This window comes from Camponotus vicinus, unplaced genomic scaffold, assembly GCF_025532165.1.
Source record: "Camponotus vicinus isolate PSW18456_S1 unplaced genomic scaffold, iyCamVici1.0 SCAF_9, whole genome shotgun sequence".
Classification (NCBI taxonomy): Eukaryota; Metazoa; Arthropoda; class Insecta; order Hymenoptera; family Formicidae; genus Camponotus; species Camponotus vicinus.
In genome coordinates, this window is record NW_028141981.1 from 15,208,685 (window position 1) to 15,233,484 (window position 24,800).

Genomic DNA, 24,800 nt, shown 5'->3' on the forward strand with positions numbered 1-24,800 from the left:
ATTAAAAATCATGTGAGTTTTTAACTTTAAATTAGCTTGAACGATGATATACAACGTAATTTCACTGTATGTTACATGTATTTCTTAAAGTTTTGAAAGTAGAATTGTTTAATGATTATCTTCCTTGCTATTTAATAAATTTCGATATTACTTTTATTCAATATTATAAATGTTTTTCCAGCTTACTGATACTCTTATAAAATATAAGATTATATAAGACTACTTTTATATACTCGCGATTTGAATAAAAACAAATTAATCGATAACAGCTGATCTGCGATAATCATATTTCTAGAAGTAAATTTTACAATTGATTTATAAGATTTATTAATTATTCACAAAATATGAAGACAAAATTTTGTTTGCATATGATGATATGCAAGAGGATTTATTTTAAAGCACAGTGCGAGAAAATATATATCATATATGATTTTTCGTTTTTGACGTAATACTTGTGTAATACGGGGCCAGTCAAGCTTTGAGCCAATCAGTGAATCAGATTGACGAAGATCGTAGTGGGGGCTGTTAAAGAAATGTATACAGGCAGGCGAGTTACGTTCATACGAATATTAGACCTTCAAGTGCCAACATGGCTGGTGAGTTTGATAATTTTAGATAAAGAACTTTAATTGATTCTCTTTTTGCTTATACGAATATGTATCGATATTAATTGCATCTGTGAATCATATAACATTTACACGTAATTTATAAGTGGAAATATCTTGAAATATTTCTACAAGAAGATAAACACTTTTGCTGAAGCAACAGGTAGTTGCCTAATGCATTGGCTTGCTTCTGATTCGCCGGCCGGTTCTTTGAGTAAATGTTTTGTTCATGTTTGACGTGGCATTTATGATAAACATTTTATCTAATTCTAATCGTATATTTTTTAAAATAATGAACTTTCGTGTTTATCTTAATAAACTATTTGTATGAAAATTCATGTATGATGTCACAATGTTTATGAGCAAATAAAGTTAATAATTTGCTTATAAATAAGACAAAATAAGTTTTTTTTTATTAATTTTAAGAAATCAATGTTTCTTCTTTTTGTCTTTAGATTATAAAGTTGGGAAACTTATCAATGAAGGAAAAACAAAGAAGATTTACGATCTTTTAAATGATCCTACATTATGTTTATTGGAAAGCAAGGATCGCATCACTGCTGGCGATGGTGCAAAGTCTCATGATTTAGAGGGAAAAGCAACAATTAGTACCTCTACTACTGTAAAAGTCTTTCGATTGCTTAATCAAGCTGGCGTTAAGACAGCTTATGTTAAACCTGCAGGTCCAAAATGTTTCATAGCGAAAAAATGTAACATGATACCAATTGAATGGGTTACCAGAAGACAGGCCACCGGTAGCTTTTTAAAAAGACATCCAGGTATACATGAATATACTATTCTTTTGGAATTAACAAGTCTAGGAGTATGTCAGAATACATAATACATTCATATATAATTATGCATTTTACAGGAGTGCCAGAGGGTTATAGATTCAATCCACCTCTCCAGGAAACATTTTATAAAGATGATGCTAATCATGATCCACAGTGGTCCGATGAGCAAATTGTTGCTGCAGATTTCATAATGGGTGGCGTAAAGATAACAAAAGATGAAGTGAATATTATGAAACGTATTACTCTTGTTGTTTTTGAAATTCTTGAGCGAGCTTGGGCTGTGCGTAATAGTGCTTTGATAGACATGAAAATAGAATTTGGTGTGGATTCAGATGGAGAGATTTTAGTTGCTGATATTATTGATAGTGATTCCTGGAGACTCTGGCCTTCTGGAGATAAGAAACTGATGAAAGACAAGCAGGTAAAAATCTTTTTAACAGATAGCTTGATGTTTCAATATTATATCAATTATGAGTATTTAAAGTTGTTATGTCTGTTATAGGTATACAGAGATTTATCCAATGTAACACAACAGAATTTAGAAACAGTAAAGCGTAATTTTAAATGGGTGGAGGAACAGCTGGATTATATTATTGAAGCACCTAGTCCATTGGTTGTAATATTTATGGGCTCTCCCTCTGACAAAGCGTTTTGCCAAGAGATTGCAAAACATGCTACAGCATTGGGTCTGAATCCACAATTTCGAGTCTGTAGTGCTCATAAGGGTACTTTAGAAACTTTAAATATTGTCGCCGAATATGAAGGCAGTGGAGAAAATGTATGTTTCATCTTATTTTATCTTTTTTATATAATAATATAATATCATAAAACTTTAATAGACTATTTAAGAATTACTTTTTCATCTATGGATTCTTTGACAAATCTTAAATTTTTTTCTTACAAAAATTTACAAAACTGTTTTAAAAAAATTTAAAAAAGAAAAAATCAAAAATGATTTAAGAAATTTAGTTTTAGTAAATAAATTACATTATATATCAATTACTTAATATTTTAAATTGTTTTTATTTCAAGAATTAGTCTTACAAATTTATTTAATATCAAACATTAGAATGTTAGAAAAAGATGATAAATTTGAGTGCAGTTATTAAATTTGTTTTCATGAGCATCAACCAATTTATCACTATCAACTTGTATTTTGCATATCTTTGTTGCTGAATGTTTTATAATTATTATACATTCTCGAAAATTTTCATTTAATAGTAATATTAATGAATATGCTTACTTGGTGAATAATAATATGTATTCAAATAAATAATATAATTGTGCAATACTGATACAGTAACAGTATGCCTCAATATCGACTTTTTATCATGATATTTCCCATAATTAATCACAATAATTCACTATATCAAATATGATAACAAATGGATAATTATATATCTTTGAATCCATATTGACCCGTTTCGTTTATCCCCTTAATTTCAAAACTCGTTACGATAAAAAAAGTGATAGCTGTAAATAGATTATTTATTTCCATTTATCACAAGTTTTTTCTTGTTTTTTTTTACTGTAGGTGGTACTGATAGCCGTAGCCGGTCGTAGCAATGGCTTGGGTCCAGTGCTCTCCGGCAATACCGTCTTGCCGGTCATAAATTGCCCACCTCTGAGATCGGACAATATCGAACGAAGCATATGGTCATCGCTTGATGTTCCCTCAGGTAAATAATTATACCATATAGCATTTATATACATTTATATCTTTTGAAGAATTTAAAATTAAAAAAGTTAATTAATTTACAGGACTTGGTTGTACCACAGTCATATATCCGGAAGCTGCTGCGCTCGCTGCAGCGCAGATTCATGCAATGCACAATCACTTGGTTTGGGCTCATTTGCGAGTGAAACAACTCGACAACTTCTTAAGTTTGAAACGAGGGGATAGTAAATTACGAAAGTCATAATTAATTCAGTGCTTGAAACAATAAGCTTAACATACACAGTAAGTCGCACAAGTTTAAATTTAACGTTACAATTTAACGAGAATAATAATCATTTGTATCATATTGCTAGGAAGATGCCCGATTTTTTGCACTTTCAAAAGTCTTGTCAACACATGGCAATGCAATTGTAAAAAGAATTGAGAAGTACTCTTTTATTTCATATTTGCATTTTTGTCAATTCATTTTGTATGCTTTGAATTTATTTCATATAAAGTAATCCTCACAATTTTTTCCTTAATAATATTATATGCAATCTTATATGTGCCATGCATCATAGATTTAAATACCATATTTTTTTTATTAATAATATTAATATTATTGTGTCATATATGATTGTATCATAGATTGCAAGTTATAACTGAATTATAATTCATATCAATGACCGCGTTAGCTCTTTTTATATACATTATTCTATTATTAATTCTGATAATTCTTTACTGGTTTCAAGTATATAATTTTCATCTATTTCCATTTAAAGAAATTTTCGAATAATGTGAAACTATTACATAAATACATAAGGTGTGTTACAAATATGTTTATATAAATATATAAGAGAAACTATGTATTCCTTAATTGAAAAACTGAAAATTTATATACACACATATGTATATATACATTTATATATAAAAATATTTGTACTTTGAGACACTTTAACTCCTTCTCCATTATATTTATTAAGTAAATAAATATTGTATTGTGAGAATGGAATTTAAAAAAAAATATGAAAAATTTGTTTTTGTTAGATGTGTCAAAGTATTTATAAAAAAGAAAAAAATCATTTGAGGTTGCAATTGTTTATGTACACAATTAATATGCGATATTCGCGCATATACTTATATTTTATATATGTGTATGTAAATAAAAAGACCATGTTATTGTATGTACAGTGGACGTTTGAAACTGATAATATTAATATGATCCTTGATTTTGACTCGCTAGAGCTTCAATTTCCGCTACTTCCTTCGGGCAAGTTTTTGTCAAAACTTCCGAACCGTTTTCTGTCACTAAAATATCATCCTCTATTCGAATACCTAATCCATGAAAGTGTGGTGGTGCGTGAAGATTTTTTGGGCTTATATATATACCTAATACACAAAAGACAGATATGTATAAGTTACTTTATAAACTTTCTTCAAAGTGTATGCCTTAAATCATACCAGGTTCTATAGTTATTATCATTCCAGGTTGTATCTTTATGCTTCTAGATATTTTTCCTGTATCATGCACATCCATTCCTAGATAATGGCTGACATGATGTGGACAATACGTGTACGCGGCCGTTAATAATTTCTCTTCGTCTATGTTCTTTGGTATTAAGTTAATATCCTGTAATCTTTTTCCTAGAAGAAAGCACATATGACGAAATACGTTGTCCAATGATGGCATGTCTTTTAGAGTCTTTATTAAATTTTTTTGAACATCAAGAACTATTTCGTAAAGGACTCTTTGTTCTGGTGTAAATTTTCCATTAATCGGCCACGTTCTCGTTATATCAGATGAATAACCATGGTATTCGCAACCTACAAGTAAATAAAAATTAATTTAAAACAAATTTTAATAAGATTTTGTATTGTTATAATTCTATATATATATATTTATATGAACCTGCATCCATTAAAACTAAATCACCACTTCGAATAATTTGATTGTTACTAATATAATGTATTATGTTTGCATCTTTGCCTGCTGCCACAACAGGAGGATACGCCAAATATTCAGCTCCGTGCATACGACATTCGTAATCTACAGTAGCAAATAACTGATGTTCACTCATCTCTGGTTTCGAAGATTGAATCGTTTTTGTAATAGCATTAGAAGCTATTCGACAGCTTTCTCGCATCAAATCGATTTCGTAAACGCTCTTAATTAAACGAATTTGATGAAATAAAGTCTTGGGAGAAGCAAATATTTGATTGTCCGTCAATTTAATCAATTGACATAGCTTCTTATGTAAAATTGGTTGAACAACATCAGCATAATCATACCATATAATACTTTTCTTATCCTCCTGGATGAATGAAGCCACAAATTGCTCAAATTTTGTAACTGGTAAGGCATAATCCGTTCCAAATATTTCAGCTGCTGTTTCAACACTAGTTCTCGGACCATCCCATAATTCTGAATGTTCATCTTTTGGTCTCACAAACAAAGTGAATGAGGACTTATTTTCCTTGCATGTAAGCACTAAGATACTCTCTGGTTCTTGGCACCCAGAGAAATACAGAAAGTCTGTATTTTGTCGAAAGACATATGGTATTTTATCAGACATGTAGATCTTGGGTGATGCAGGTATGATGACTATGTGTTGCCTCTGTATATTCTTAGCATGCATCGCCAGCGTGATGCTTTCTACTAACTTGGAACGTCTTCTTTCAAGTTCCTGAAGCGGTATACCTGGCAGTACTTCTCCAGGTTTTATTAAGTGAGGATGTGTTATTGATGTAGGCTGTCCACATGTGGCATGTGGATAAGTATTTCGTGTACATTCTCGTTGCGTTGGATCGCTTTTAACTGTCGTTTCTGCTGAGAAATGTGTTAATAACTGACCTAAAATTATAATATATATACATATATTAATTAATTAATTATATATTAAATTAATATTAATAATTACTATTAATTAATTATAAATTAAATACATATTAATTATATTAGTAAATATATATTAGTTATATTAAATTATATGATGAACTAATTTTTTTTTTTGCTGAAAGTGTACAAAATAGATACTATAATATTTATTGCAATTTTATGTGTAATTATGTTAACGAGAAATTTTCTTTACACTAAAGCATTATGAATATATCGATATAAATATACTTCTCACCAAATTTACTTGCATTATATCTTAGTGAATGTTTTATGCTATTAAACATATTTTTCCTCTGTTTGTGGCAAAGGTATGACCCGTGCTTATTGTGAAGATTTTATTTTATTTATTTGTAATAAATACTGTAATATTTTGCAACATTTGACATAGGACAATGTAGAACATAACCTATAAAATATCTTTAAGCCGAATTTGCATAGCCACATAAATACATCACACACATGAGAGATTGCCCAATCACGTCATCATGTATATAAAAGATGCCGCGTTTTTCATAAATATTTATTTTAACAAAAATAATATTTAAATAATATATTAGTTAATAATATAAAAAATAAACTAATAAATTAAGACACACGAGATATATATATCCTTTCTCTCTTTTCCTTTCTCCATTCACGTACCAACGCTAGTACTATACTTGATAAGAGGACGCGTGCATGTGCGTGTATGTATGTATGTGTGTGTAATATCGTTTGCAATCAATACGTGCATGTCGTGCATACGGTATGCGCCGATTCGCAATTTTAAATATGAAGTATGAAAATGAATAGACTGTACATGGAGTTGAATTTTACAAAATGAGTTAGTAAACGTGCGAAACGACCACAAAACTTATAGGTACAATCGACCCACGTTGCGTAGAGATGTCACGTATATACATATGTGTGTGCATACATGTGGGAAATGATTTATAAATCGTATATGCATGTATATACAACGTTGTTCGATTATCGTGTTATCACGCCAATGCTAACATTGTTAGTACTGTGGTAATGGATGTGATCGGACAGCCTGACGTACCGGAATTATGATATGGAAATATGGACGCATGTATGTGGGTGTGTATGTGCGTGCGTATATGTCAAAAAATGTATCCCGAAAATGCCACAACATTCGGGTAACTTAACTATAACCAATAGATTGACAACGATGAATGTTTGTAGATGGTGATGGGACGTTAGAGGACGGGACAGATGGAAAGGGCAAAAAGTTTGAAAGAAACATTGCAAACTGTGCTGATTGTTAACCTCCCCTTCTTCGAAAACAAGTTCCGCGTTCGAAAATATACTTAGCAATCTCGAAAACTGGCGCAAAGTACGTCTCTCTCTCTCTCTCTCTCTCTCTCTCTCTCTCTCTCTCTCTCTCTCTCTCTCTCTCTCTCTCTCTCTCTCTCTCTCTCTCTCTCTCTCTCTCTCTCTCTCTCTCCCCCTCTCTTTATTATCAACATCATCTTAAGCTGAAATTTTAATTCTAGATATAATATAATCAATCGTGAGAGACGTTTTTTCTGATTTATTGATCTGTCGAGAGACAGATAATCGTCATGCAATCGCATCAAGGCAAGAATGGAAAATTATTTCAAAGGAGACAAAATTGTTAGTTTTAATTGCATTTCATGCAATCTATTCATATTTTTATTTCTAACAAATTGGACTATACATCATAGAGAGAAAGGACTACATAAATAATAATATTATACACAAGATGAGTAACCAATTAAACATAACAGTTAGACCTGAAGTAAGATTGGACGCCAAGTGGTTGAAAACAGATCTGCAACGATTTCTTTATCGCGATGGATTGGCTGAATTGTGGAATGAGATGGTGCGAGATGGTGAAATTGTTGGTTCTTTCAGCGATGGTTTAGTCAATGCTGCAGGAATTGTAGCGAAGAAGGGTACGAATGTAAAAATTAATGAATGTAAAAATCTTTTTACATTTATATTATCTCATGCTCTGTGTCAAACTTATTTAATCTATATATTTAATATATATGTTAATATATAGTTATATAAACAAATATTTAAAATTAATATATATTATAAACAAATATTTATTTATGTTTCTTAAGTGAGATATCAATATATGGCTTGTTATTCATAGAAATAGAAGTTTGAAAATATAAATGAAAAGAACAGTTATAATAATTTTAATTATATGCCAATAAATCCTTTCAAATAACATTTTTTATTAATTTTTTTTATATGTATTTTTCAGGTGAGAATGGACATTATTATTGTGGTATGAGAGTATTATCTTGTCTATGCTGTGATGGAATTTGTGGTCCACAACATGGATGTAATTGTACTCCATGTCAGAAACTGGATGACGAAGAAACTGCAAGAACAACAGCAATGGTTGAGAGGGCTATATCTGCCCGGCGGATAATGGATTCATGGCTTTGGGCACCACAACCATGTAAATATATTTTTATATCGTACATCTATATAAGAAAAATTTTATAAAAGTTTTATTTATATTTTTTTGAAATTATTTAAACTATAAATTATCTAAGTTTTTACCCAAAAGATTTTTTAATGATATTTATATATTTGTATATTTGTTTATTAGATTTGAATTGATATTAACATTTTCAAATCTTTTCTTCAGCATTAACAGATTTAAAAGGATGCATCCATTTATCGATAAAGGAGCAACGCAAGTTATGTTGCGAAGTCGCTAATAGCACATTATCGGCGACGCGTTTGAGACAACGGCTAATAGTCGCCAGAAGATATTTTACTGCTTTATCTCGACATAAGCCACAAGAGATCAAGGACACCTTAAATGTACCAAAGTCTATTGGAAAGTTACAAAAAACGTACAGTATAATATTCTACTATGTATACATATAATATACATAATTACATGAGTAATACGATTATATTATGCAAATTTCTATTACATAGCACAGGTCAAATTTCCTAAGTGATTTATTTTTTCGTACATGCAGAATATAGATATACAATTGTATCTTGATCTTCTTTAGAGTATGTTATTTTTTTGTTTCATTAAAATTAAATTGTTCTTATAAATGCTCAAAATTTTATGAACTTTTACAGACCAAGACCTAACGAAAAAGCAACCTTGGGATTAGCGCGCGTTGGTTCGCGCGCGGCCTTAAATTTCTCGTTCGCATACTTAAGACGAGCTTGGAGATCTGGAGAAGACGTCGAATTTTGTAGCGAATTATTGACCGAATCATTGGAAGCGTTGCAATCGTTACCTGAGGCGACTCTTTTCGATGAAAGTAACGTTTCTCAAGTTTGGTTGGAAGTTGTAGAAAGATCAGCCAAATTTTTGAGACAAGTTGTCACGGGGTATGTATGCTTTATCTATTTAAAAATTTAATCACATATGTAATATAATTTATAGTAGTGTATTTATTATTATAATATAATTTTAATGTATTACTGTATAATTTTAATTATAATATGTAATAAAATGTACTTAATATTATTATATATAATGTAACATCATATTTTTCATTTTTAGAGAGGTAACTACTGGACGATCATGGCGACCAGTGCCACTATCTGATCAACATACAGCCCTTTGCTTGTTATTAGAACTGGTCGCACAAAGAGCCACTCTTTCTAGTTTATTAGACTCCGTGGTTTTATTACTTCATCTCAGTGGTAAACACAAGAATCAAGACAATCGCGTCACGCCACCTGGAAGCACGGCACCGCTCGTTCCTCTGTTACGACGATTGAATATGATACCAGCGACAAAATCTCGCAGACATCTCGACGGAAATGTTACACCGGGACCATGTGAAGTGCTACTTAAATATCTACGACTGCCGGACGATGATGCCGTCTCTGTCGATTTGAGAAAAGCCGCAGTTATTATTATGTGTAATTTAAGCAGATTGGCCGCTCCTCTCTTACCGCCAGTTAATGCCGAGTACGGATTTCCGAGAAATGGAAACTGCAGACAAACATTTCAGGAGGTATTGGCTTGGGGTGGTGTGAAGTTTGGAAATGGTTCCACTCCTTTTTATTGCGATGCAATCGCGGAGTTGGGCATAAAACAGTTATGTTGCACCGAACGAGCGCTAATGATATTATCATTAAACGGCAACGTTTACAATATGTACCATGGATCTGAAACTCAATATCCACAGAGAGTACACGGTTTCTCCGATAAACTGGTCACGATGATCGCGTCTCATTCGGACGGCAAGCATCATTTAGCATTAACACAAGACGGCTGCGTGTATTCTTGGGGCAACGGAGATGGAGGTAGGCTCGGACATGGTGATACCGTCTCTTATGATGAACCGAAATTGATCGAGGCACTTTTAGAGAAGAATATCGTGTTCATAGCATGTGGTAGCACATATTCAGCGGCATTAAGTGTCAGCGGTGAATTATACACGTGGGGAAGAGGAAATTACGGTAGATTGGGTCACGGTAATTTCGACGACGTTATGATCCCAACTCTAGTGACAACATTGAAAGGTCACACGGTCGTGCATGTGGCCTGCGGTAGTGGTGATTCTCAGACTTTATGTGTGACTGCATCTGGTATAGTCTTCTCTTGGGGTGATGGTGATTATGGGAAACTCGGTAGAGGAGGTACGGATGGATCCAAGACACCGAAGATCGTCGATAAGCTACTGGATATTAACGTGGTGAAAGTGTTTTGCGGCAGTCAATTTTCAGCAGCGTTGACAGCTCACGGAGAAGTGTACACATGGGGAAAGGGTGATACGTATCGTCTAGGCCACGGCAGCGAGGAGCATGTGAGATATCCCAAAATCATCGAATCGTTGAGAGACAAGAAAATCAAAGATCTGTCTGTAGGCGCAACACATATATTAGTATTGACGGAAGATCAGTTCGTTTATGGATGGGGTAGAAACGATTATGGTCAAATCGATCCCACGTTAGGCTCCGTTATTTCCGAGCCTACTTTATGTCCGACATTATCTTCAAAGACTGTCATCGGTTTGGCGTCAGGTCCGACTCAGAGTTTCGCCTGGTGCATGTCGGCATGGTCGGGTGGAGCTAGCAGAGTGGCCTTTGTCGTTGATATATGTGAAGAGACCTTTCAACTGCTGGATACGCTCCTGGCTAAATCTTGCGAAGGTTTACCGGGAATACGACCACCAACGCAGGATCGTGAATGTCTGGCTGTAGCTACGCTGAATTTGCTTCGGTTACAATTACATACGATGTTGACGCATAATATCGATACTAAATCTGTCGGACTCGCTGCAAGTAGTCCCCTGTTAAATTCTCTGAAGCAACGTTGTGTTAATCTAGCGAGTGCGACCGGGATATTAGCGACGATACAGGAAGCAGCGCAAGCAGTTCTGCAAACAGGTTGGAGCATATTGCTCCCAACGGCTAATGAGCGTGCGAAGACACTGTCCAGCTTTCTACCAAATACATCGAACAATATGGAACAATCGGGTTCAACAAATATTTACATAAATAATGGACAGCGATTTATGGCCGATTTGCTGGTATCTAGCCTAATGGTGGATGGTGGATTGGAACTAGCGTTGAAGGCTGCAATCAAAGCGGAAATAGCAGACATGCCAGATGAGAAGGACTTTCTTGATATAGGCACATCGTCGAACATTAAAGTGAAAACTGATATGAGACAAGGAATGAAAGACGGTTTCAATTCTGGAAAAAATATCACGACCATCTCATTGCTTCAACTTATCCAACAGTTAATTAGAAATGGTACGTGCATTACGCAATCCAGATTGCAACAAGGTTCATTACAGCAAATGGATCGAAATGAACATCTAAAAAGATTCGATAATTCGCCTAGCTTGAATCTTCTGCTGCGCTTTCAACGATTGCTGATAGCACAAGTATACGAATGTATTACACGAAAATCTCGCACGGAAGACTTGCATGATCAGGAGATGATGGGCGCGGAGTCGCTGCTGAAGAAGTACATCGCACAAATCTGCGATCACGCAACTGAGATACTGCCATTAGCGACCGAGATAGGCGGTCGTTCCGTTAAAGATTTCATTTCCATTGCTAGCGTCTTGAAAGTTGACATAATTAATGTGTTACTTTCTGAACTGGTAACATGTTTAATATTGTTGCAAGTGGATTGCTCCGTACTATTGATTGATATGAACTGGATGGAGGTAATCGCGCCGATTTTAGATGCGCTGGACCATTTCGTAAAATTGGCGCCGACGATGGAGAAGAACGAAGCGGACGATCTGTCTTGGCCGGGAATCATTGCACCGCAACATGGAAATAAGATATCCATTCAGGAGGAACCCACGCTGATACGCTGGGCGGACTTGGAGAATCACAATCGCGATGGTGGTCTCTGGGTAGTGGTGAATAATAATGTTTACGACGTTCAAGATATCAGAAATGAAGGTTCTTGGTCTGCTTACGAGGTACTTCAAAGATATGTGAACGGACGGGACGAGACTTCGGCGGTCACGCAATGTAGTGTACCGTACAGTCAACTATCGCCACCGCGAGGCATGATGGATTCTTGCTTCGTTGGTCATTATTGCCACTCGGAACCTGATGAAAATGCACGAGTCACTATCGAAGTGATTGACGTTTGTTCATCTCTGCTGGATACAGAGAGAGCTTTAGGATTTTTGTTGGGTCTACATGCTTATCGAATGCGACAAAGCTTAACTCTTCAATCAGCGGAAGAAGAAGCTGGCGTGTGGCTTACTGCAAACTTCTTGCGTGGCGGCCTACAAGTTTTGCAACCGCCAAATCCATACGAGGAAGAGAAAGACGAGGCGAGAAGCAATACATCGACTGCTGCTAATTCACCCACGGAACCACCGCTTCCAGTACACGCGAAGAACGAACAGCAGAAAGAAAACGACGATCGAACAATCGCATTTATACATGCATTAGCGGAGGCGCATAAAACCGATGACAGTCACGTTCGAGCGTTCTTAACGATAATCGATAGATATTCCAAAGCTAATAATTTATTTTCTCACGCAGATTTTTGTGGCGATCATCCCGTCGAAGAGATCAGTCGCGTTCTAATGGCTGTGATTGTCAAGCACCTTGGCTTGGGGCAACAAGCACTTTTATTAGCAGAACAGGAATTGAAAACTGCTAATAGTGCGAAACTGAGCAGTCAATTAGCCGACATGGCTCGAGCGATTTATCAGACCAAGTGGAACTTGATACGAATCAGACAGCAACAGAACAGAAGTTACAAAGAGGTGTGCGCGCCTGCGCAAGAGAAATGTAGATTTCTCTTGTACGAAGTTCGGTCTGCAACGAGTTACGAAGTTAAAGGACTGGAAGATTTGAAACTATTGCATACCGTTCCTAGATTCAAGAGAGCCGTTCGTACAGTGATAGCGGATATTCGTAAAAACAAAGATTCGTCTGGAGCTAGTAGTAAGCCGGAAGATATATTAAACGCGTCCATACAAAATGCTAAAACGAAAAATAAATCGACGGATGGAGATACGATGTCTTCTTCCAAGGAAGGTCTGGCCACCGTGGCTTCTTCTTCCACAAAATTAGAGGATATATCGGACATAAAAAACAAAATTATGCAAATGACGGAAAAAATTCGATATGGACCGATACGGTGGGCTACCGATTATAATGGTTTAATGACAAGTATCATTGAGTTTGTCATCAACGATGGTATCGGCGGAGATGTTGAAACTTTACGCCGTGCGATGTACTGTCAAATGCAACGTGCTCGAGTGCGGGAACAAGGTATCTCGATGATGCGCGAATTGTTGAAGAAAGATTATTTAATACCATCGGTGAAATATTCTTTACTCAACGGTTGGCTCGGCTTGACCTACGAAAACAAATCTCTTAGCGATGGGATCGCGCATTGTTTGTACGATATACAATTAACTACTCCCTATCAAAAATCAAAAGTTATTCTGGCCGAAGCCGAGGTAATTTCATGGGCGATACAAGCCTTACGAACTTATGTCATACAAGCGGAATCTCCAAGCAAACAAAAAGTGAGTGGAAAGAGTAGTTTGAATCAAGGTACTTATACTTGGCTGCGAAAATTACCAAGAGCAAGGTTTCTACTTACTATCCTTGGTATGCTGACCAATTATCAATGTGCCAATGAGATCGGGCTGTTAATTAATTCAGGTCTGTTATCGAGCATCTTGACTTTATTGAGACAAATCGGGCCATCATCAGCAACTTTTTGCGAAGGCGGCGAAAGCGGTCAAGGACAACAAAGCAGAGATAGTGCCGAGGCGCCGAAGGTTAAGACTGAAATCGCAGCGATTTACGAAGACACTCTTCAAAAGAACAAGCCGCCGACTGTACAACTTAGCGGAATGGAGTTGGCAGCATTAATGAAAGTGGGCACTCGAGTTGTACGAGGAGCTGATTGGAAGTGGGGCGATCAAGATGGTCCACCGCCTGGCGTGGGAAGAGTAATCAGCGAACTTGGCGGCGACGGATGGATAAGAGTTCAATGGGACAACGGTGCAACGAATTCGTATCGTATGGGTAAGGAAGGTAAATACGATCTAAAATTAGCAGATCCGCCGACCCCTCCCGATGACGACAGCGATGAAACAGATAGTGATGCCTCGCTCGATGGGAATAAGACGGATAACACAGGTTTCCATGCAGAAGAACTACATCCAACCACTTGCCTTAAATCGGCATCTACAACTTTACTACGAATAATCTTACTTTCATGCGGTGTAGAAGCAGATAAAATACCCGCTACATCTATCAAGATCCTTACTTCTACTCTGCACGGTATAATATCGACTGCAAACAAATCCAGCGAGTCAACCACGCATATTCAATTAGCAAAGCAGCATCATGGAACTTGGGCTACTTTCAATCTTTTAAGAGCGATCGCAAAGTCAACGAGATTATGCAAATCTTTGAGTTCGCAGGCCTGGCTTGATCTACTACTGAGTATTATTATTGACGAAAATAAGCCTTGTCTCGAGAAACAAATTATGATCACGAAATTACTAGCAGCCGTTCTACCTTCATGGGGGATAGAAACAGTTCCGAACGATATGACACAATTTTTGCAAAAATCTTTCGAGATATTAGGTCAAGTGGCACTGACATGCGATATTACCTCCGGTTCCGAACTCCATTCGAACAAGTGTCGTATGTCTTTAACCGCATCGTACAGTTCTACCGTAGCTGAGGAATTAATATGGTTAATTAGATTCTTGCATTCTCTCCTCGGTTGGAACGAAGCCATAAACAGATTTCTCTCCGCAAAATTAGCCTTAACGGTTGATCTCTGGAATGATAGTCCGTTGTTTCATATACAAATGAATGAGAATGGTGGCGAAAATGGTCTGTCTATTCAGCGTACAATTATGGCGACTCTCATTGTTATTGGTGGTTTGGATAATAGAATAAGAATTGGCGGTTTAGTGAATACCGATGATGAAATGGGTATGGTCTGCAAATTTACAAAGCATTCGAAGATCGTCATGCAGTTATGGAACAGCAACGGAACGCGAAAGATAGTTCCATTTCATGCAGTGAAGCGAATTAATGATAAATTTCAACTGGACAGAATGCCTTTAACGGAAACACTTATATCTATCTGGGCCAATTTATTTTCAGGCGCTACTTGTGGCATGGATAAACGACCTGGTGGCATGCCCGTTATCGCCGGCGTTGTCAACTCCTCGATACTGCGAAGTCAACAGCAGCAACTCGCAGCCTTGAATGCTGGTAAAGCAATGCTTGCTTATCAGTCAAAATTGCGAAAGATCTTGAAATATCCGTTGGCCAATGACATCAATGACGACGAGAGACGTACTTCTACACTTTTGCAGGAAATGCTGTTGCGCGCTACGAAACCACAACCACTGAAACCGGTATTTAAACGTAGAGAATTAGAGGAGGCTGCTTTAGCAGTCTCACAGTATTTGGTCTCTGAATTGAGACACACGCCTATTCAACGAACCGGCATGACTTCAGATCCTACTACTCCTACATCCGACTGCTCGTTAGTTTCTTTAACATCGAGCCAAAGAAGACACTGTAAAACCAACACAACAACGAGAAGAAGCTCCGCAGCTGCACCTGCGACTCCTCTTGTAGCTCAATTAGTCGAAATGGGTTTCCACAGGAAGAGCGTCGAATTGGCTATCAAAAGCATGAGCGTCGCCGAACAAGGCAGTGTAACAGCGGAAAATGTGGTAGGCTGGTTATTGGAAAATCCAGACGCCGCTCTCAGCGATACGGAGACCTTATCTAGCTTGGATGGATTAACTGATGGTAGCGACGATTCGATTAGCGAGGATCTAGATGACTCTCCGTCAGGACAAGAGGGTGGTGCTGCGGGTGGTACACCGCCGACATATATGAAACGTTCGGACTTTCTATCAGTCGACGAATATGCTATATACGTTCGTGATAATGTGGTTCCAGGTATGTTGGTACGCTGCTGTAAGAGCTACGAGGAAGTGGAATACGGCGATGTTGGTCAAGTAATGAAGATTGATATGGAAAACTTGCACGATCTGAATGCACAAGTTGCGTGGCAACGCAAAGGTGTCATGTATTGGGTACGTTTTATTCATATAGAACTGCTTGGCTATCCGCCATCCTTGCCAGGTCCACCGCCTGCATTGAAGGTCGGCGATAAAGTTCGAGTCAAAGCATCAGTAACTGAGCCAAAGTATAATTGGGGATCTGTAAATCACCATTGTGTCGGAGTGGTCACAGCGATAACTAATAACGGCAAGAACGTATCCGTAGATTTTCCACAGCAACACGGTTGGACCGGTTGTGTCTCCGAGATGGAGAAAGTACCGTCTTGTCATCATTCCGTGATCTGTAACTCATGCTGCCTGTCGCCGATTTCCGGTCCTAGATTCAAGTGCAAGTATTGTGATAATTATAATTTATGCGAGAATTGTTTTTATACTAAGCGATCACATCGACACGGTTTCAATAGGATTGCAGAACCAGGTTCGGCGGCTGTTTATGCCGGAAAACCAGGCAGATACCATAGGCAAGATCTATTAGAATTGTATCTGATCGACGATTGGTCCAAGTGCATCAGAACCTTGAGCGTATCTTCGCGGGAGAACTGGGCGACACGTCTGGTAGACGGATCTGGAAAATATTGGCAAAGTTGCGGATCGCAAGGAAAGCATTGGATTCGTCTAGAGATGTTGTCCGGAATCTTGATATACTCGTTGAAGATTATCGTCAATCCACAAGATAATAGTTATATGCCTTCTGTAATTACAGTTAATGTGGGCGACTCCTTCACTAATTTAGTGGAATTAAGAACGATAACCATACGTTATTCAGATACTATCGTTACACTACTTCAAGATATGAAAGAGTATTATCCCTGTGTAGAGATAGCTATCAAACAATGTCGGAATGGCGGGATAGATTGCAAGATACATGGTTTACGCATAATCGGTCGCCAAAATATGTTTGAGAATCAGTTGACGACTTCGGTCTCTTTTCTTGCATCCGATTGGGAAGTTTTGCAAGAGCAAGTAGCAGTGCAACGCAGTATCGATGCAACACCACCTCAAGAATCGGCCGTTTATGTCTGGGGCTTGAACGATAAAGATCAATTGGGAGGTCTCAAGGGATCTAAAATCAAACTACCAGTGTACAGCGAAGTCCTATCAAAATTGAAACCTCTTCACATAGCTGGAGGAAGCAAGACTCTCTTTATTGTCAGCCAGGAAGGTAAATTGTACGCTTGCGGAGAAGGAACAAACGGTAGACTAGGTTTAGGAGACGATAACAACGTGTGTGAACCAAAGCCCATACCTTTTCTAAGTCAATTTGTGATCAAGAAAGTGGCGGTGCATTCGGGTGGAAAACATGCACTAGCACTTACTCAAGACGGTAAAGTATTCTCGTGGGGCGAAGGCGAAGATGGCAAATTAGGACATGGAAATAATATGTCGCTGGATAAACCGAAACTTATTGAGGCATTAAAATCAAAGAGAATTCGCGACATCGCTTGCGGATCGGGACATTCAGCGGCGATTGCGAGTAACGGCGAACTATACACCTGGGGTTTAGGCGAGTATGGTAGATTAGGCCATGGAGATACTGTCACACAAGCGAGACCGAAACTGGTGCAGGCTTTAGTCGGACATAGAGTAGTTCAAGTAGCCTGCGGTAGCAGGGATGCACAAACAATGGCTTTGACTACTGACGGCTGTGTATATTCCTGGGGCGACGGTGACTTTGGGAAACTCGGTCGTGGTGGAAGCGATGGCTGTTATACACCTTTAGTAGTAGAACGGTTGAATGGTTTGGGTGTCGTACAGGTGGAATGTGGTGCGCAGTTTTCTCTTGCCTTGACGAAATATGGCGAAGTATGGACGTGGGGAAAAGGAGATTACTTCCGCTTAGGTCATGGTAACGATCACCACGTTCGAAAACCTACGCTGGTTGAAGGTCTTCGGGGAAAAAAAATTGTTCATGTGGCCGTTGGTGCATTACATTGTCTTGCTGTGACCGATACGGGTCAGGTGTACGCTTGGGGTGATAATGATCACGGACAACAAGGTAATGGCACGACGAGTGTTAATCGAAAACCATCATTGGTGCATGAGCTGGAAGATGCGAGAGTGAATAGAGTATCCTGTGGCTCAAGTCACAGCATAGCTTGGGTATTAGTCGATCAGCCAAGTAGCGGAAATCAAGAACCAGTTACATTCCCAACAGCGAGAGATCCGTTAGGCCAGATGTGTTTAGGTCTAACTAACGCGCCGGAGCAAAACGGCATTGTCGCCACGACAAGTAATGTTGTCGCCACTAGGCCATCGCTCGCTAGTATAATACTTTCGTTAGAAAGCAATGTTGCCAAGCAGCAGGCTTTACAGCATGTAATTAATGCTCTTCTCATTATGCAGGCACGAGCAGTGATAGTGACAGCTTTACAGAGCCATTCAACACTGAACAACTGTGCGTCAATAAAGCACGCACCGATGGCGCCAGTAATGGATGCGATTCCACCGCCGGAGGTAACCATGACATCAAGTACCGAGCATACAGTTTATCAAAATGTTGGTGACATTGCACAAGGCGGTGGTGAAGCTCCGGCAAACGTCGCTGAAGCAGTTAACGTAGTAACTGCTAGTCCCAAGATGACTCCCGAGTCAGAAGATTATCCGTTAGCCATGTTAGCCATGTCCATGTCCAGTTCTGCTAGTTTATCTTCGCGCGCTTCAAGGATGTCTACAAGTGCGATGAGTGTTATAGCTGCTACTTTAACATCTAATGCACAAGTGGTGGGAGAGGATGGTATCATGGCCTCCGGCCTGGATGAATTTACATCAGCATTAACGGAAGATGATGCCAGAGTTCTAGTTGACTTGTTGAAATTGGCTGTAGCCAATAGAGTTTGCGCGTCGGCCAAAGAAACGATATCGTCGGTACTGATCGCTCTAGGTAAGATCAATAGTTCCGTTGGCAGTATGTTGCTGGAATTGTGCGTAACGGAATTGGAAGATACTGCAGCGAATAGTAACTGCGTCAACAATACACCACAACCTGTGGTACAGGAGACACCGCATCCTTACATAGATGACACTACGTTGACGGGTCACGTAAAAATACCTGGCGCGGAGGCGCTTCGAGTAGAATTTGATAGACAGTGCTCCACAGAGAAACGGCACGATCCGCTCACAATAATGGACGGAAGCGGCAGAGTAGTGGCTGTTAGATCCGGCAGAGAGTGGACTGAATGGGGCCCAGAGATTAAGATCCAAGGTGACGAATTGAAGTGGCGATTTTGTTCGGACGGATCTGTCAACGGTTGGGGCTGGAAATTCACAGTATATCCCGTTCTAGCGAAAACAGCACCGTACGAACTCGGATCTGATCGAGCGGTGCTGTCACAGCCAACTATAGCTCTAGCCGAACATCTACTCATAGATAACAGTCTGATAAATTCCGATAGAAACGTCGCCTCTCGTTTGGCCACTGCTCTAGGCCAGTGCAGTCAACTAAGTACTCTGTCCGCACAGCAGAGAATGTGGGCGTTGAGAAAATTACAGGTGGTTTATACAAACGGGCCGGGTATAAGACCTGAAGTGGCACTTTCATCTTTGCTTGGTTCTTTACCGCAAGCACTTTTACGACAATACGCGTATGAAGATCCTCTGGTCAGAGGTGGCAAGCAGTTGATGCACAGTGACTTCTTCAAAGTTCTCGTGGCGCTTGCATGCGATCTCGAATTGGATGGAATGCAGTTTTGCTCCGAGGTACACAAGTGGTCTTGGTTTCGCAGGTATTGCCTCGCCGCACGCGTAGCAAAGTCGCTCATCGATCGTACTTCTTTACCGAAAGCATTTTGTCACGAAGTCACAAAGCAGCTGAATGAAATGGCAATGGACGGAGATACCGAATATACGAAAGATCACGAAAATCACAATATATTCAAACAGGGACACGATGAACAGTTGTTACAATGGCTGAATCGTAGACCGGAGGACTGGACGCTATCATGGGATGGTTCGGGCGCGATCTATGGATGGGGCCACAATCACAGAGGTCAACTGGGAGGCCTGGAAGGTCCAAAGGTTAAGTTACCTGCACCGTGCGAAAGTTTGTCCGCGCTCAGACCGATACAGCTAGCTGGTGGTGAGCAAACTCTGTTTGCTGTAACTGCTGATGGAAAGGTTTATTCGACAGGTAAGATGAAACTCTCTCTTAATTATAATATTACTGACATACATCGGATTTTAATCTGAAATGTTTTGCAGGTTACGGAGCTGCGGGACGTCTTGGGATAGGAGGAACGGATTCCGTTATGATTCCAACGTTGTTGGAATCGATACAGCACGTATTTATTAAAAAAGTAGCCGTCAGTTCAGGAGGAAAGCATTGTCTCGCTCTAAGTTCAGAGGGTCATGTATATTCCTGGGGCGAAGGTGACGATGGCAAACTGGGACATGGTAATAAGATGTCGTATGATCGGCCAAAATTGATCGAGGATCTACTCGGCGTAGAAATTATAGATATAGCTTGTGGCGGTCATCACAGCGCTGCCATCACGAGCGCCGGTTGGCTGTATACATGGGGGAAAGGTAAAATGAACAAAATTAGAGGCAAGTAACGCACCATTTTTTTTTTATATTTTTTTAATATTTTGGTTTCAAAATTATTATATCTGCATATATATTGAATACCTGATTTCACATGAAAATATTGTATTGTCTTATTGTTATATTAAAAGAAATAATTGATTATACAGGACGATACGGACGTCTCGGACATGGGGATAGCGACGATCAATTACGACCGAAGGTAGTTGAAGCTTTACAAGATTACAAAGTGATCGACGTGGCTTGCGGAAGTGGTGACGCGCAGACGCTCTGCGTAACCGACGACGATAACGTGTGGAGTTGGGGTGACGGAGATTACGGGAAGTTAGGTAGAGGCGGCAGCGATGGCTGTAAAGTTCCATTGAAAATAGATTCCTTAGCCGGGCTCGGAGTAATTAAAGTCGAATGCGGTAGTCAATTTTCAGTCGCTTTAACAAGATCCGGAGCAGTTTATACTTGGTAATAATAATATATATTTTATACAGTATGATATCTTCTTAATTCTTTCTTTTATAATTTTTATTTTCTCTCACCTATGTAGGGGTAAAGGCGACTATCATCGCTTAGGTCATGGTACGGACGATCATGTGCGTAGGCCGCGTAAAGTAGCTGCGTTGCAAGGAAAGAAAATTATTTCGATAGCGACGGGCTCGTTGCATTGCGTCGCGTGCTCCGACAAGGGAGAGGTCTTCACTTGGGGAGACAACGACGAGGGTCAACTTGGCGATGGTACCACGAGCGCGCTTCATAGACCGAGATTGGTACATGCGTTGCAAGGCAAGAAAATTACGAGAGTCGCTTGCGGTAGCGCACATACGCTAGCTTGGAGCACCGCGAAGGCTACGCAAAGCAGAATGCCGGCGTCCACCCCTATGGAATACGATCTGGTTAAAGATTTATCGTATTCCGTACTACGCAATAGACTGGTATTACTTCATCATTTCGCAGAACTCTTGTGCCCTGCTTTGGCTATGTTTCCGATCACCGGTCATGTCGGATTAAGTAAATTAGCCCCTATGCTGGTGTACAGTATAAAAGAAGCTACATTCCGCAAAGTCATTCAAGCCACGATGGTTAGAGACCGTCAGCATGGACCTGTGATCGAATTGAACAGGATACAAGTGAAAAGGGCTAGAGCGAAGGGTGGATTAGCTGGACCAGATGGTATTAAATCTGTTTTCGGCCAAATGGTATCGAAGATGTCTCTCCTGACACAGGATGTATTGTTTCTACCTCACAGAGTTTGGAAAGTAAAGTTTGTCGGTATGTACTCTATTTATATAATCGTTATAAATCTAATAAAATTTTATATTATTATAAGTACACACGATAGGATATGTGAAGTCGTTAATGCATTCATATTACTTAATTTAGGAGAAAGCGTTGACGATTGTGGCGGTGGTTATAGCGAGAGTATAGCAGAGATGTGCGATGAATTGCAAAATGGTTGCTTGCCACTATTTATACCTACGCCAAACGGCCGCGAGGACAATGGCACGAATCGAGACTGTTTCTTGTTAAATCCCATGGCAGATTCCCAATTGCATATGAACATGTTTCAATTCTTAGGCATTCTGATGGGCATTGCTATACGAACAGGCAGTCCGCTAAGTTTAAATCTAGCCGAACCTGTTTGGAAGCAACTTGCTGGTATACCTCTGACTCCCGCAGATCTGACGGAAGTTGATAGAGATTACGTTCCTGGTTTACTTTGTATTAGGGATATGGATCCCGACGAAAAAGTCTTTCAGAGTTTAGAAATGCCATTTTCTACCCCCTCCGCTGCAGGACATGATGTGGCATTATCTAACAGGTATATTATATTTCCAATTTTTTTACTATATTATTTTTATATATTTAGTATAATATATATTATTCAAAATTCTAAAGAGTATTTTAAACATAGAGAAATAGATATTATATCTTGAAACCTAAACACATATATTTAAATAATAAATTATATATGTATAAGAAAAAAAACTTTTTTACATGTACATTTTACAAATTATATTTTATATTTAACTAATGCTAATATGCATGCTAATATGAGATTAAATCAATTTACATTGGTTCAAAATTATCAAATCTATAAAATAATATCAAATGTAAAAAAGTACAATTTATATTTAATAATATATATAATATTTGAAAATAATATAACACACTAATTAAATATACTTGAAAAAAAATAATTTGTATGATAGAGGATAAAATATTCTTTAAATTTTCAGATATCTTAAGATAACACCAGAAAATAGACATGAATATGTAAGATTGGCACTAGATTATAGACTACACGAATTTGACGTTCAAGTAGCAGCAGTAAGAGAAGGATTGTCGAAAGTCGTTCCTGTGCCCCTATTGGCACTATTTAGCGGTGCTGAACTTGAAACAATGGTCTGCGGTAGTCCAGATATACCACTAAATCTATTAAAATCTGTTGCAACGTATAAAGGTATATATTCTATTTCGACGTTTATATCGTATATTATTTGCTTATATTAATTTTTGAGATAAAAAATAAAAACGTTATGCATAGATGATTAAAAATTTATCTTCTCTCTCTTTCTCTCTAAAAGATTTTTATTATAATTGGCCCATTAAAATTCTTTTGAGATTCTTGTCTATGTATGATTTATTTATTATAATTTCTAATTTTTAAAAATGTCTGCAGGTATTGAAGCTACAGCACCGCTTGTTCAATGGTTTTGGGAAGTTATGGACGAATTCTCCAATCAAGAACGATCGCTTTTCCTTCGTTTTGTTTGGGGCAGGACACGTTTACCACGCACAATCGCAGATTTTAGAGGCAGAGACTTTGTTTTACAAGTAAAAAATTATTTTTATTTTATATCAAATCTCACTACATATATTATTTTTTATTGATTTTTTTCTTTCTTAGGTAATGGACAAGTACAACCCACCGGACCAGTTTCTTCCTGAAAGCTATACTTGCTTTTTCCTTTTGAAAATGCCGAGATATTCGTGTAAAGCAGTTTTACGACAAAAATTAAAATATGCAATCCATTTTTGCAAAAGCATCGACACCGACGAATACGCTCGAGTGCAAGCTGCAACTAATTCAGACACTGAAGATACAGATAGTTTAGCGAGCGAAGAGCACACTTCGCTATAAGTCATTCGCTAAATGAAACTTTATTTGTGTTTGAAGTGGCATTTTGTTGACTTCTTTACAGATGTGTTCACGAATTCTCTAAAAAAAAATCCTATTTTTCTTACACGACATATTTATCACACTGTACTTAATATATGTATCGCTTTTGTAGCGTCTAGTTTAATGTATAGTAGACGATAATAACAGAACGTAAATAAACCACTAAGAATAAGTCTATCAGACTTCTCTTAGTCGATAAAATATCCTTTATTTTGTAGATAAAAATATATCGAATTTACAATTAAGTTATTCCGATACTTTTTATTATTTTCACTTTTAATTATCGAAATTTTCACAAAACATCGACATCGACTGTTAATCTTTAATAAATAATTTAAATAATTTGATAAAGTAATCATTATATATATATATATATATATATATATATATATATATATATATATAAATTTTGAAAATTATATATATATGTATATATGACTTTCGAAATATATCTTAGAGAATATATTACAGCTTACAAAGTCCGAAATCAGCAAAATATTTTTATATATTTTATCATAATTTTTAAATGACACTGCATATTGTATATTAAAATAATTCATATGTAACGAGAACAACCACTAGTCTTATTATTTTTAGTAAATAAT

The 24,800-nt window shown here is 37.8% G+C and overlaps 3 protein-coding genes across 7 annotated transcripts; 2 read left to right on the forward strand and 1 right to left on the reverse strand.

The window, feature by feature from the left end:
- The first annotated feature begins 439 nt into the window (after positions 1-439).
- On the forward strand, positions 440-4,511 carry Paics (PAICS bifunctional enzyme). The gene is made up of 7 exons (XM_083108590.1): positions 440-596; positions 1,061-1,384; positions 1,477-1,820; positions 1,902-2,177; positions 2,934-3,078; positions 3,161-3,359; positions 3,431-4,511. The coding sequence occupies exons 1-6, from the start codon at positions 590-592 to the stop codon at positions 3,319-3,321; spliced, it is 1,257 nt and encodes a 418-aa protein (XP_082964716.1). The 5' UTR covers positions 440-589; the 3' UTR covers positions 3,322-3,359; positions 3,431-4,511.
- Positions 4,139-7,263, reverse strand: LOC145976984 (xaa-Pro aminopeptidase 3). 2 transcript variants are annotated; one of them, XM_083108588.1, is made up of 4 exons: positions 6,188-7,263; positions 4,966-5,907; positions 4,518-4,880; positions 4,139-4,445 (listed from the first exon to the last, which is right to left on the reverse strand). In XM_083108588.1, the coding sequence occupies exons 1-4, from the start codon at positions 6,234-6,236 to the stop codon at positions 4,270-4,272; spliced, it is 1,530 nt and encodes a 509-aa protein (XP_082964714.1). In that variant the 5' UTR covers positions 6,237-7,263; the 3' UTR covers positions 4,139-4,269. The 2 variants fall into 2 exon arrangements, with proteins under 2 accessions (XP_082964714.1, XP_082964715.1); XM_083108589.1 differs by having other exon boundaries at positions 6,201-7,262.
- Herc2 (E3 ubiquitin-protein ligase HERC2) lies at positions 6,617-24,770 on the forward strand. 4 transcript variants are annotated; one of them, XM_083108567.1, is made up of 15 exons: positions 6,617-7,044; positions 7,138-7,288; positions 7,449-7,569; positions 7,704-7,871; positions 8,192-8,392; positions 8,585-8,795; positions 9,037-9,294; positions 9,470-20,607; positions 20,679-21,002; positions 21,170-21,479; positions 21,562-22,283; positions 22,395-22,833; positions 23,252-23,475; positions 23,695-23,849; positions 23,923-24,770. In XM_083108567.1, exons 3-15 carry the CDS (start codon positions 7,518-7,520, stop codon positions 24,154-24,156), a joined length of 14,436 nt encoding a protein of 4,811 aa, XP_082964693.1. In that variant the 5' UTR covers positions 6,617-7,044; positions 7,138-7,288; positions 7,449-7,517; the 3' UTR covers positions 24,157-24,770. The 4 variants fall into 4 exon arrangements, with proteins under 4 accessions (XP_082964693.1, XP_082964695.1, XP_082964692.1 ...); XM_083108569.1 differs by having other exon boundaries at positions 6,617-7,040; XM_083108566.1 differs by having other exon boundaries at positions 6,617-7,032.
- Positions 24,771-24,800: the final 30 nt, after the last annotated feature.